The following is a 13,633-nucleotide window of genomic DNA, read 5'->3' on the forward strand; positions in this document are numbered from 1 at the left end:
TCGTCCCTTCATGTTGTCCTGTGAAGTCGCATCACAAAGAAAACGCTCAAGAACTTTTAAAAGTTTCCGTCCACTAAACCTCTTACACCCTGCAAACAAATGGCCTCCAAGAAAGGGACAGTGGCGTCAATCCCGGCCATTATATCCCGTCCGGAGGCAGCAGAATGGGCGCATTGTCTGCAGACAATTCACATTGAAAGCCGTTTTTTCCTTTTAATTTCTGTATGGAGGAGCGGTGAGAGCACGCTGCGCCGCTGACAATGTCTGAGGACAAGTGAGAATCTATTTATTCAGTCCTTCTACCTTATAAACAGCAGATGCCGATCTCAAAAAGTTTAAAGCTTCCCGCTACCTCGCAAGTCTCGTCACCACTTATTACACCTGGCAAACACAGACGCACAGATGGTGGCTTGTAAGTTTTGTGAAGGTGGGAATCTCGAAATCAAATGCTGCATCCATATTGTGCTGCGCTCACGACCAGGATGTGCGGTAAACGGCGTTGTCCTCAGAGTTGTGCCATCCTCCTGTCAGCGCCGTCATGGCTGCCACTGAATGACTGAGGGGGTGAGGGGGATGCTGCTGCAGGGACCATTAACCTGTTATCACTTGCTGCCATCCTGGGTCTGGCTTCTGGAGGGGTGTCCCTAGGGTCTCTTATGAATGCCCTAGAGGATGATTTTTTCTGGACACTTTATTTTTGGGGGTAAGCGCTCTTTAAATAGGAGCAGACAATGTTGGGCAACACGACCCGAGGGCACATTTATCAGAACAACACGAGGGTAAATTATCTGGGCTGGTTTGCCCCGGTCTTGATTTGCCCCATTTTCCCGACACACGTGCTGCGGTCTGGAGCCCGTCCACCTATGAGGTAAGGCGTCCTCTATAGCCGGGATATTTCTGGACATAATACATGTGTTTTTCCTCGCAGGAATCCCGTGTATGTGCAGACATGAGATACCGGGGAGTGACACAAGTCTCTATTACACTCGGCTCAGGCAGGAACAATAATCACTTTCTGCTTGTTACAGGATCTGCTTTGTGGCACTTTCTGGAGATCTCCAAAGCTTCTCTTGGCCGCGCTGCAGCAGTGAGAGCCGGAGCTGAAAATAACTCGCACGCAGTGATGGCGAGCGGCTCGAATGTCTCTGTCAGGATTTCAACACTCGGCCCCGCGCATCTTAAATAGATTCAATGCAGAACAGGGAAGACGAAAGCAGTGATTGTCTGAAAAATTGCTGTGTGTCAGTGTATTGTGATTAAATCATCACCGTGCCGCGACCCAATCTCCGAGATTCATGCAGCCATTGTAGTGGAGCGTCGCTCCTGTTGAGCTCTAGATGAATTGCACTGATCTGATAGATGGCGAGGGGCACTTAGCCTCATTTTTCCCTCTCGTCCTGCCTGCGAGATAAATCAATATTTAATATCCCCTCCAACTGCACGGCGCGATCATCTCAAGCCTCCCCTCTAATGACAGACAAGTTGACTTTAAAAATTCCGCAGCTGTTCTTTTCTGTACGACTTGTCATTAATAAGAAGCCGTCGGATGGGACACAATGTGGATCTGGCTAAATTGCTTCTCCGGTAAAGTCATTTTTAAATCATTTGCTCCCGTTCCTGGAGGGTTCATTTAGCTCCTGAGCTTACACTGCGATGGATGAGGCCCACAGTGATGGAGAACAGAATCCACACGCCTCCCTGTACCCCGCGCAGCTGAATGCCTGGTCTCCACCTAATGTGCTGAAATACCACTAGTCTACACCGTACCTGGAGAGTTCTCCCAATAAGTCACCGTTTACACCCAGTCTACACCACACCGGGAGTCTAGTTCTCCCAGTAAGTCACCGTATACACCGATCGGGGGAGCTCTCCCAATGAGTCACCGTTTACACCCGGTCTACACCACACCTGGAGAGTTCTCCCAATAAGTCACCCTCTACACCCGGTCTACACCACACCTGGAGAGTTCTCCCAATAAGTCACCGTATACACCGATCGGGGGAGCTCTCCCAATAAGTCACCGTTTACACCCAGTCTACACCACACCGGGAGTCTAGTTCTCCCAGTAAGTCACCGTATACACCGATCGGGGGAGCTCTCCCAATGAGTCACCGTTTACACCCGGTCTACACCACACCTGGAGAGTTCTCCCAATAAGTCACCGTATACACCGATCGGGGGAGCTCTCCCAATGAGTCACCGTTTACACCCGGTCTACACCACACCTGGAGAGTTCTCCCAATAAGTCACCGTTTACATCCGGTCTACACCACACCTGGAGAGTTCTCCCAATAAGTCACCGTATACACCGATCGGGGGAGCTCTCCCAATAAGTCACCGTTTACACCCGGTCTACACCACACCTGGAGAGGTCTCCCAATAAGTCACCCGGTCTACACAGTATCTAGAGAGTTCTCTACAATAAGTCACCCTCTACACCCGGTCTACACCATACCTGGAGAGTTCTCCCAATAAGTCACCCTCCACACTCAGTCTACACCTTATCTGGAGAGTTGATCCAATAAGTCACCCTCTACACCCGGTCTACACTAATCTGGAGAGTTCTCCCAATAAGTCACCCTCTACACCGATCTGGAGAGCTCTCCCAATAAGTCACTGTTTACACCCGGTCTACACCTCACCTGGCGAGTTCTCCAAATAAGTCACCCTCCACACTCAGTCTACACCGTACCTGGAGAGTTCTCCCAATAAGTCACCCTCCACACTCCGTATACACCTTATCTGGAGAGTTGATCCAATAAGTCACCCTCTACACCCGGTCTACACTAATCTGGAGAGTTCTCCCAATAAGTCACCCTCTACACCGATCTGGAGAGCTTTCCCAATAAGTCACTGTTTACACCCGGTCTACACCTCACCTGGCGAGTTCTCCAAATAAGTCACCCTCCACACTCAGTCTACACCGTACCTGGAGAGTTCTCCCAATAAGTCACCTTCCACACTCAGTCTACACCTTATCTGGAGAGTTGATCCAACGAGTCACCCTCTACACCCGGTCTACACCGCACCTGGCGAGTTCTCCAAATAAGTCGCCCTCTACACCAGGTCTACACCGCACCTGGAGAGTTCTCCAAATAAGGGTACTTTCACACTTGCTTTATAGTTTTCCGGTATTGAGCTCCATCCTCGAGGCTCAATAACGGGGAAAAAAACTGATCAGTTTTACCCTAATATATTTTGAATGGAGAGCATTCTGTTCAGGATGCATCAGTTCAGTCCATCTTACGTTTTTTGGCCGGAGAAAATACCGCAGCATGCTGCAGTTTTCCAAGGGCCAAAAATCATGAACACTTGCCGGATCCGGCATTAATTTCCATTAATAAACGTTAATACCAGATTTGGCCCCAAGTGTTTCGGCAAAACGGAACCAGTTTTGCGGTCTGCGCATGCGCAGACCTTAAAAAAATCTGAAAAAAATAATACCGGATCCGTTTTTCCGGATGACAACCGGAAAGATGGATCCGGTATTGCAATGCATTTGTGAGATGGATTCGCATCTGGATCGTCTCACAAATGCATCCGTTTGCATCCGGATTGCCTGCCGGAATCCTCTGCCACAAGTGTGAAAGTACCCTAAGTCACTGTTTACACCCAATCTACACCGCACCTGGAGAGTTCTCCCAATAAGTCACCCTTTACACCCGGTCTACAAGTATCTGGCGGGTTATGCCCAGTCTCCACAATATGTTCTGGACTCCACAATATGTTCCAGTCTACGGAGTATCTGGCGGGTTTTGCCTGGTCCCCCCAATATGTTCCGGTCTCCGCAGTATCTACCATGCCACACCTGACACCTTATCAGTAAACTATATAGCAAATAAGATTTAAAGGGCCAGTCCAGTCTTTAGTAAATACGAGGTATATAACGAAAAGCTCCGCAGCTTTGTGCACTACACGGCTCCTGATACTTTTTCTTTGTTTCAATGGTTCTCCAGTTTTTAAGATTTTTGCTGTCAGTGAATGTGAATATCCAGGGGCATAAACCGTATACAAACCTAGTACAATATTTCATCCTCTTTTACTAGATGCACAACAGGGGTGTGGCTAAGAATTTGCAATGGTCACGGCAAATTTATTATAGACCGGAAAAATATCAGTGTCCTTGTGCACATCTAACTGCGTCCTCCGATCCGCCACATCAGCTTTAATGTCACCCTCCTGTAAAATACAATGAGCATGGCCGGGATATCCCAGGCAGCGGCCAGCAGAGGGCACCTCCTACCCTCTTACTGGCAGATGACCGTCCTGCACCCAGGACAGTCCACTGCTGTTCACACACATCAGTACAGAGAAGACAGAACTGGTCCCACTCCTCCTGCCTGATGCACGCAGTTTTAGCGTTCACTACCTTAGGTGTGCTGTCCGCATCAGTATGTCCGTTCCGTAGCCCCGCAAAAAAAAAATAGAACATGTCCTATTCTTGTCCGTTTTAGGCATTGTTACAATGGATCCACAAAAAAAATAAAAAAACGGATGGCATACGGATGTCATCCGTTTTTTCTTGGCGGATCCGCAATTTGCGGACCGCAAATTACATACGGTCGTGCGCATGTACCCTTATACAGATGCAGCAGAGAATTATGAGTAATTTCCTTCTACAGATTATTTTTTTTCAATAAGTAAATAGGGAATTTTACTGGCCGAATAATACAGTCTACGTATCATCTTAAACTGCGTCAATCTATGGTTAGAATTGTGAAGAGATCTATAAGGAAGCCGGCATGCAAAATGCAGGTCAGACAGCCCCACCTGCAGCAGCGCAGCTCAGGCATGGAGCCTTTATTTAGAGGGATTCTGACCATAAATTCGATTGAACAGTTGGATTGTACCTGAAACGAGCACTTATTTTTAGTGCCACAAAAAGCATGATAAGGGTCCATTCACACGTCCGCAATTTCGTTCCGCATTTTGCGGAACGGAATTGCGAACCTATTTATTTCTATGGGGCAGCACGACGTGCTGCCCGGAACCTGAATTGCGGATCCACAATTCCGAAAAAAAATAGAACATGTCCTATTCTTGTCCGCAATTGCGGACAAGAATATGCATTTTCTATTAAGTGCTGGTGATGTGCGGTCCGCAAAATGCGGACCGCACACCGCTGATGTCCGTGTTTTGCGGATCCACGGATCCGCAAAACACACACACGGACGTGTGTATGGACCCTAAAGCTGAATATAACAAAATCTGTGAACTTCTGTACAGTGAACCGTCCAAGGAAATAAAAATGCCCTCCTTGAACAGCTGTGAAATCAATGCCACCCCCTTCTTGTCTTAAAGTGTAACGTTCGTTTGGGTTTAAAGAGTCTTCTTAGCAAATATCTGAGCGTTACGAAGGAGGATCTATCGTCAGTGTTTCACCGAGCGCTGAGGACGCCTGTGTGTAACCAGTCAGATACTCAGGGCGATGGCAGTGAATAGGGCACATGTATGGCACATAGTCAGGGACTGGGGTAGTGACGAGGCGGCCGGAAGCCTCTGCATCTTAGGCTACTTGCTTTTTTAATTCCGGTATTGAGATCCGGCAGAAGATCTCAATACTGGAATTAAACAGATCTGTTTTGATCTTGCACATCAGGATGTATCCGTTCCGTTAGGATGCCGTTAGACGAAATCAGAACGGAAAAAAACGGATCAGTCACTAAATACGTTGAAAGCCAATGGGTGATGGATCTGTTTTTTAGGCTCCTAAAAAAAAGATATATATATATATATAAATATCTGTCACCATTGACTTACATTGTTTTCAGTGCTGGATCAGTTTTTTTTCAGTTTTTATGACAACTGCAGCTTGCAGCGGTTTTGTGTCCGGTCACAAAATGGAATGCTGACGGAACGGAAGACATCCTAACGCATCTTTTTTCATTCCAAATGCATTTTTTTGTCCGGTACTGAGATCCTTACACACAGGCGTCCTGAGCGCTCTGTGCGCTCTGGAGACGTTGAAGAGTTTTGCGGTCCGCAAATTGTGGATCCGCAAAACACGGATGGCGTCCGTGCGCGTTCCGCAATTTGCGGAACGGCACGGACAGCCTTCAATATAAATGCCTATTCTTGTCCGCAAAGCGCGGACAAGAATAGGACATGTTATATTTTTTTAGCGGGGCCGCGGAACGGAGCAACGGATGCGGACAGCACACTGAGTGCTGTCCGCATCTTTTGCAGTCCTGTTGAAGTGTATGGGTCCGCATCCGAACCAAAAGCAAAACAAGCAAAACAGCGGCTCGGATGCGGACCCAAACAACGGCCGTGTGCATGAGGCCTTAGAGAGTTGCGAAGAAGACGGGCAGTGACGAGACAAGCTGGAGGGTTTCATGCCACACAGTGAGAGGAGTTGTAGCAGGATCACTCAAGGGCGCAAAACGACACTGGTCCAGACACTTTAAATTTAGATGAGCATTTTCCTTTATTTCAGTAGTGCACGTCAGGTAAAACAGCAACAACGCGTTTCGGGGATAGCAAGGTCCCCTTCATCAGGTTAACAGGCTGGTAATGACAATTGGTACTTATTACAGGTTTTTATACCTTAAAAAACCGCCAAAAAAGACACCTGGGTCAGCCCCATGGGAGTTGGAGCCTCCCCCAGGTTCCTCATTAGCATATTGGGGTTCAAGCTTGGGTTCTTATAATGAACAACCAAAAATAAAAAGCATGCACGTGGGTGAATAAGAGGTGCTCATATACTATATTGTAATGTATTTCAAATGTATTTAAAAAAAAAAACCACAGATAATAGAATAAGGATTGTGTTGATGTAATATTCTGGTCACATGATCGCTGTTTCTGCGATGATGTGACTGGTTTCCAAGGGGTGGAGGACGCTGCCAGTGTCCTCCGCTCAGGCCGTTATGTCCACCACTCAGGCCGTTATGTCCTCCGCTCAGGCCGTTATGTCCTCCGCTGAGGCCGTTATGTCCTCCGCTCAGGCCGTTATGTCCTCCGCTCAGGCCGTTATGTCCTCCGCTCAGGCCGTTATGTCCTCCGCTCAGGCCGTTATGTCCTCCGCTCAGGCCGTTATGTCCTCCGCTCAGGCCGTTATGCTGCCTCAGCGTCCTCCGCCCTTGAAAACCAGTCACATGATCGCAGAAACAGCAATCATGTGACCAGAATATTACATCAACACAATCTATTATCTGTGTTTTTTTTTATTTTTTAAATACATTAGAAATACATTACAATATAGTATATAAGCACCTCTTATTCACCCACGTGCATGCTTTTTATTTTCGGTTGTTTATTATAAGAACCCAAGCTTGAATCCCAATATGCTAATGAGGAACCTGGGGGAGGCTCCAACTCCCATGGGGCTGACCCAGGTGTTCTTTTTGGCGGGTTTTTAAGGTATAAAAGCCTGTAATAAGTACCAATTGTCATTACCAGCTTGTTAACCTGATGAAGGGGACCTTGGTATCCCCAAAACGCGTTGCTGCTGTTTTACCTGACGTGCACTACTGAAATAAAGGAAAATGCTCATCTAAATTTAAAGTGTCTGGACCAGTGTGGTTTTGCGCCCTTGAGTGATCCTGCTACAACTCTAGTGGGCACCCTCTCCTGAAGACCTGGCGACGTGACACTGATTTTCTACATACCTACAATAGTGTTGTGCCTATCTCTAGCACAACCTCTGAGGTGAGCCTCCAATCTATTGTTCTATCAACTGGTTTACTACCAGGAACATACTACCCCATGCTGCGCTCCTTTTTTGTATGCTTCTTCTAGCTACAATACGCCCAAAGATTAAACACAGTGAGAGGAGGCGCAGTGATCGCCCAAGCAGGACACCGCAGATAGAGGCCGCTTTTGCCAAGACTCCTCTCCTAGGACCAAAGTGAATCTCTTTTTGGTCCTGACAGCATCTTAAATGTATGGTGGAACAAGGGTGAGGAGTGCAAGGGAAGTGCCTGTTCCTCATGGTGACTAGCAGCGGTGGCATAGAGCTTTTATGGGGGTGTATAAGTGCTAAAGTTGTGGGGTCTTTGCACTTCATTGGTGAGGCATGAAATTATGAGGATTTGCCTGCCCCCCCTCTACAGAGCCTGAGCCATCCAGCATGACAATGACTCCAAACATTCTTCCAAGACCACTGCTGCATTCCTACAGAAGAGCAAGGTGAAAGTGATCTCATCTCTAGAACCTGCGCCGATCTCATCTCTAGAACCTGCACCGATCTCATCTCTAGAACCTGCGCCGATCTCATCCCTAGAACCTGCACCGATCTCATCTCTAGAACCTGCACCGATCTCATCTCTAGAACCTGCACCGATCTCATCTCTAGAACCTGCACCAATCTCATCTCTAGAACCTGCGCCGATCTCATCCCTAGAACCTGCGCCGATCTCATCTCTAGAACCTGCACCGATCTCATCTCTAGAACCTGCACCGATCTCATCTCTAGAACCTGCACCGATCTCATCTCTAGAACCTGCACCGATCTCATCTCTAGAACCTGCACCGATCTCATCTCTAGAACCTGCACCGATCTCATCTCTAGAACCTGCACCGATCTCATCTCTAGAACCTGCACCGATCTCATCTCTAGAACCTGCACCAATCTCATCTCTAGAACCTGCACCAATCTCATCTCTAGAACTGAAGCTAAACATATAATATTCTGAGTGCAAATAACTTTTCTATAGCCAATCCTGCATAAAGTAATAAATGCTGCGAATGTGCCTGGAATCTGGGAATATGGCAGACGAGCAGCACCCAATATTTTGTTTTTAACACAACACTCCCAAAACAAAGTTCCCCGGAAGCAAACAGCCTGGCAGGCAGGTAGTAGCAGCGTGTCTGGCGATATGAGCAGCCTCAGCGGGATGTGCCAGAATAAACGCTTGGCTTACACATTGAATATCACAAGATGTTACGTGGGGTGGGCTGGAAGCCATCTTCCTTCCACCCAGTGATCAAAATGGCAGCTTAGACAGAGGTTCTGTGGTGATAACCCCAAGGACTTTCAGCCAAAAGACATTCAGAAAGATATGTATAATAGAGATGATGGTGACTCACTGTGTGTGCACTCCTAATGCAAATCCTTCCTGAGATGGCATCTAGCAGCATCTGAAATATAGCAAACAGTGGATTCCGGGCTTTAGAGAAGACACACCACATAGACGCCCTCCTCCAGACCCCAACATTAGGCTATGGGGCAAACGCCCTGCCGGGGCCACTGCTACATCTGAGAGGTAACTACCAGAACACACTACCTCCAGTATGCCAGAATCACTCCGGACCCACTTACAGTGATCCAAGTGGACTTCAAGTTGTTAATGACACTTCTGATATTCTCCTCATGCTACAATTCTGCAGTGGTTCTGCTTGCTTTGGTGTTGTCATGGTTACTGCGGCAGGCAAACTGTGCATGGACTTCCTGTCAAGTGATCTTCACTTCTAAATGTGTTGTTATAACTGGAGGCCACATGACAGGAAGTCCATGTAGAGTGAGCTTAGTGATGGCAGCATGGCAACCCCAGAGCAAGCAGAATATCTGCATGAATACGGTGACCCCTCTGTCCCTCTTCAGACTCCTCTGTCCCCATCCAGACCCCCTCTGTCCTCCTTCACACTCCTCTGTCCCCCTTCACACCCCTCTGTCCCCCTTCACACCCCTCTGTCCCCCTTCACACCCCTCTGTCCCCCTCAAGACCCCTCTGTCCCCCTTCAGACCCCTCTGTCCTCCTTCAGACCCCTCTGTCCTCCTTCAGACCCCTCTGTCCTCCTTCAGACCCCTCTGTCCTCCTTCAGACCCCTCTGTCCCCCTTCAGACCCCTCTGTCCTCCTTCACACTCCTCTGTCCCCCTCAAGACCCCTCTGGCCCCCTTCAGACCCCTCTGTCCTCCTTCAGACCCCTCTGTCCTCCTTCAGACCCCTCTGTCCTCCTTCAGACCCCTCTGTCCTCCTTCACACTCCTCTGTCCTCCTTCACACTCCTCTGTCCTCCTACAGACCCCTCTGTCCTCCTTCAGACCCCTCTGTCCCCCTTCACACCCCTCTGTCCCCCTTCACACCCCTCTGTCCCCCTTCACACCCCTCTGTCCCCCTCAAGACCCCTCTGTCCCCCTTCAGACCCCTCTGTCCTCCTTCAGACCCCTCTGTCCTCCTTCAGACCCCTCTGTCCTCCTTCAGACCCCTCTGTCCTCCTTCACACGCCTCTGTCCTCCTTCACACGCCTCTGTCCTCCTTCACACTCCTCTGTCCTCCTACAGACCCCTCTTTCCTCCTTCACACTCCTGTCCTCCTACAGACCCCTCTGTCCTCCTACAGACCCCTCTGTCCTCCTACAGACCCCTCTGTCCTCCTTCAGACCCCTCTGTCCTCCTTCAGACCCCTCTGTCCCCCTTCAGACCCCTCTGTCCCCCTTCAGACCCCTCTGTCCCCCTTCAGACCCCTCTGTCCCCCTTCACACTCCTCTGTCCTCCTTCAGACCCCTCTGTCCTCCTTCAGACCCCTCTGTCCTCCTTCACACTCCTGTCCTCCTACAGACCCCTCTGTCCTCCTTCAGACCCCTCTGTCCTCCTTCACACGCCTCTGTCCTCCTTCACACTCCTCTGTCCTCCTACAGACCCCTCTTTCCTCCTTCACACTCCTCTGTCCTCCTACAGACCCCTCTGTCCTCCTACAGACCCCTCTGTCCTCCTACAGACCCCTCTGTCCTCCTACAGACCCCTCTGTCCTCCTACAGACCCCTCTGTCCTCCTTCAGACCCCTCTGTCCTCCTTCAGACCCCTCTGTCCTCCTTCAGACCCCTCTGTCCTCCTTCAGACCCCTCTGTCCTCCTTCCGACCCCTCTCTCATCCTTCAGACCCCTCTGTCCCCCTTCACACTCCTCTGTCCTCCTTCAGACCCCTCTGTCCTCCTTCAGACCCCTCTGTCCCCCTTCAGACCCCTCTGTCCCCCTTCAGACCCCTCTGTCCCCCTTCAGACCCCTCTGTCCCCCTTCACACTCCTCTGTCCTCCTTCAGACCCCTCTGTCCTCCTTCAGACCCCTCTGTCCTCCTTCACACTCCTGTCCTCCTACAGACCCCTCTGTCCTCCTTCAGACCCCTCTGTCCTCCTTCACACGCCTCTGTCCTCCTTCACACTCCTCTGTCCTCCTACAGACCCCTCTTTCCTCCTTCACACTCCTCTGTCCTCCTACAGACCCCTCTGTCCTCCTACAGACCCCTCTGTCCTCCTACAGACCCCTCTGTCCTCCTACAGACCCCTCTGTCCTCCTTCAGACCCCTCTGTCCTCCTTCAGACCCCTCTGTCCTCCTTCAGACCCCTCTGTCCTCCTTCCGACCCCTCTCTCATCCTTCAGACCCCTCTCTCATCCTTCAGACCCCTCTGTCCCCCTTCACACTCCTGTCCTCCTTCAGACCCCTCTGTCCTCCTTCAGACCCCTCTGTCCTCCTTCAGACCCCTCTGTCCCCCTTCAGACCCCTCTGTCCTCCTTCAGACCCCTCTGTCCTCCTTCAGACCCCTCTGTCCTCCTTCAGACCCCTCTGTCCCCCTTCAGACCCCTCTGTCCCCCTTCACACTCCTCTGTCCTCCTTCAGACCCCTCTGTCCTCCTTCAGACCCCTCTGGCCCCCTTCAGACCCCTCTGTCCCCCTTCAGACCCCTCTGTCCCCCTTCACACTCCTCTGGCCCCCTTCAGACCCCTCTGGCCCCCTTCAGACCCCTCTGTCCCCCTTCAGACACCTCTCTCATCCTTCAGACACCTCTGTCCTCCTTTAGGTGCCTCTCTCCCCCTTCAGGCCCCTCTCTCAGACCTAGTTGTGTCAGGACATCCTGTCTGTTGATCACCCGGTTTTCCCTCTTTGTGCCCTCTCCCCTTAAACTTTGTGCGCGCTGCCTGCTCACCGGCAGACATTGCACCTGCGCTGTGGATTGTGGAAGGACTCAGTATGGATGATATATGTGTATAAACTACATAGCCTCAACCGCCTCCAGGAATCTACCGATCAGAGCAGCCAGAAAAACACTACATCACAAGTATCAGAGAAAATCCGGAATAATTCTGGAACGCCACTATTTCCTGAGACCTAGGGGGGTGGGAGATCCCCTATGGATCATATTTGTGGCGCTTGTTCCTGGGGTCTCTGCACAATGTTCATATAAAAAGGCCAAATCACAAATGATAAGAAAAGTAGAGAAAGGCTCCAAGATGAGGCATCAGCCATGACCTCCCCCATGGAGGGTTGTTCCATATCCAGCCGGTTCTGGAGGCTTCTCTTCATCTCCGCTCATAGTGAATCGCTATTTGTAGAGGGGACATTAGATGCCAGCTGCCCCTTATGGCGGAGACCCTGCAGCCCCTCTGGGACACTGGACACTCAATGTTCATTACCCCTTATATTTTCATATCAACATTTTCCAAAACTTATTAAGTGAAAGCTGCCCCCTCCATTACTGCCAGCAGCCCCATTGGGGTAAGAGGAAAGCAGAATGGAGTGCACCCCCTCATGCAGTATGACCCCCATTATACAGATATCTCCCCCCAACTACAGTCCGTGATGCAAATAGTCACCACCCACAAGAGGTACGAGATACAGGTGTCTAGTCACCACCCACAAGAGTTACGAGATACAGGTGTCTAGTCACCACCTGCATGAGGTACGAGACACAGGTGTCTAGTCACCACCCGCATGAGGTACGAGACACAGGTGTCTGGTCACCACCCATATGAGGTACGAGACACAGGTGTCTGGTCACCACCCGCATGAGGTACGAGGCACAGGTATCTGGTCACCACCCGCATGAGCTACGAGAAACAGGTGTCTGGTCACCACCCATATGAGGTACGAGTCACAGGTGTCTGGTCACCGCCTACGAGGTACAGGTGTCTGGTCACCACCCACATGAGGTATGAGGCACAGGTTACCTTATCGCTCCTGCAGTTGTTCAGGCCGATGTTACTGAGTGGCAGCTTGTTGTCCAGGCCGTGGGGCTGGTGCTGCTGCTCTCTCTGGATCTGCTCCCTCATCTTGCGGGCTTCTTGTATGGCTTTCATGACCGTGTCCTGGTCTCCGAAGAGGGATGGAGAGTTCAGACTGGAGAGGATATCTGCGGAGGAGAAGTGTCATACATTATACAGCGCAGGGTTTAACATGACGGCCTCACAGCAAAGCCATTGTCACCCACAACACACGGACCCCTTGCCTGCAGGGCCACAGAGCAGCTTATCTTCTACATCTGAAGTCACCCCCACAGTCCGTCACACCAATCATCAGCGTCAGACTAAGTGCAAGTAATTAAGCAGAAAATGGCGCAGCGTATTTATTAATGAAGGCGTCAAGTGCGGATTGGCCGATTCTTGGCTGGGTGCGCTATTTTTCAATAAGATGACCTTCCTTCTGGGTGATCCGGTGTACTCAGGGTTCAGTCACAGTTTGCACCTTCCGCTGCTGTCATCTTGGGGCAGTGATAATGAGCACAGCGCTACCTCTGTGTCAAATTCCTCACGCTTTTAAAAGCCGCCTTGTTTTGCAGCACAGAGCAGGGAAGTGAATCACTCCGACCGTTGCGACGATGGGTTAAAAACAGACATGAGTCGGCAGACAGGGTCCCCACTCTCCAAATACTGATTGGCCCCTCATGGTCAAGGACCCCATTTTTCCCTTGAAATTAATT

General features: G+C 50.2%; 1 protein-coding gene across 1 annotated transcript in view; it reads right to left on the minus strand.

Annotated features, from left to right (window-relative positions):
• The window catches only part of SOX6 (SRY-box transcription factor 6), a 298,295-nt gene that overhangs the window by 12,314 nt on the left and 272,348 nt on the right, over nucleotides 1-13,633 (minus strand). The window contains 2 exon segments of the mRNA XM_040410826.1: nucleotides 9,031-9,081; nucleotides 12,885-13,066. Coding sequence (XP_040266760.1) covers nucleotides 9,031-9,081; nucleotides 12,885-13,066 — 233 coding nt within the window.

The sequence above is a fragment of the Bufo bufo genome, chromosome 10, assembly GCF_905171765.1.
Source record: "Bufo bufo chromosome 10, aBufBuf1.1, whole genome shotgun sequence".
In the NCBI taxonomy this organism is placed as follows: Eukaryota; Metazoa; Chordata; class Amphibia; order Anura; family Bufonidae; genus Bufo; species Bufo bufo.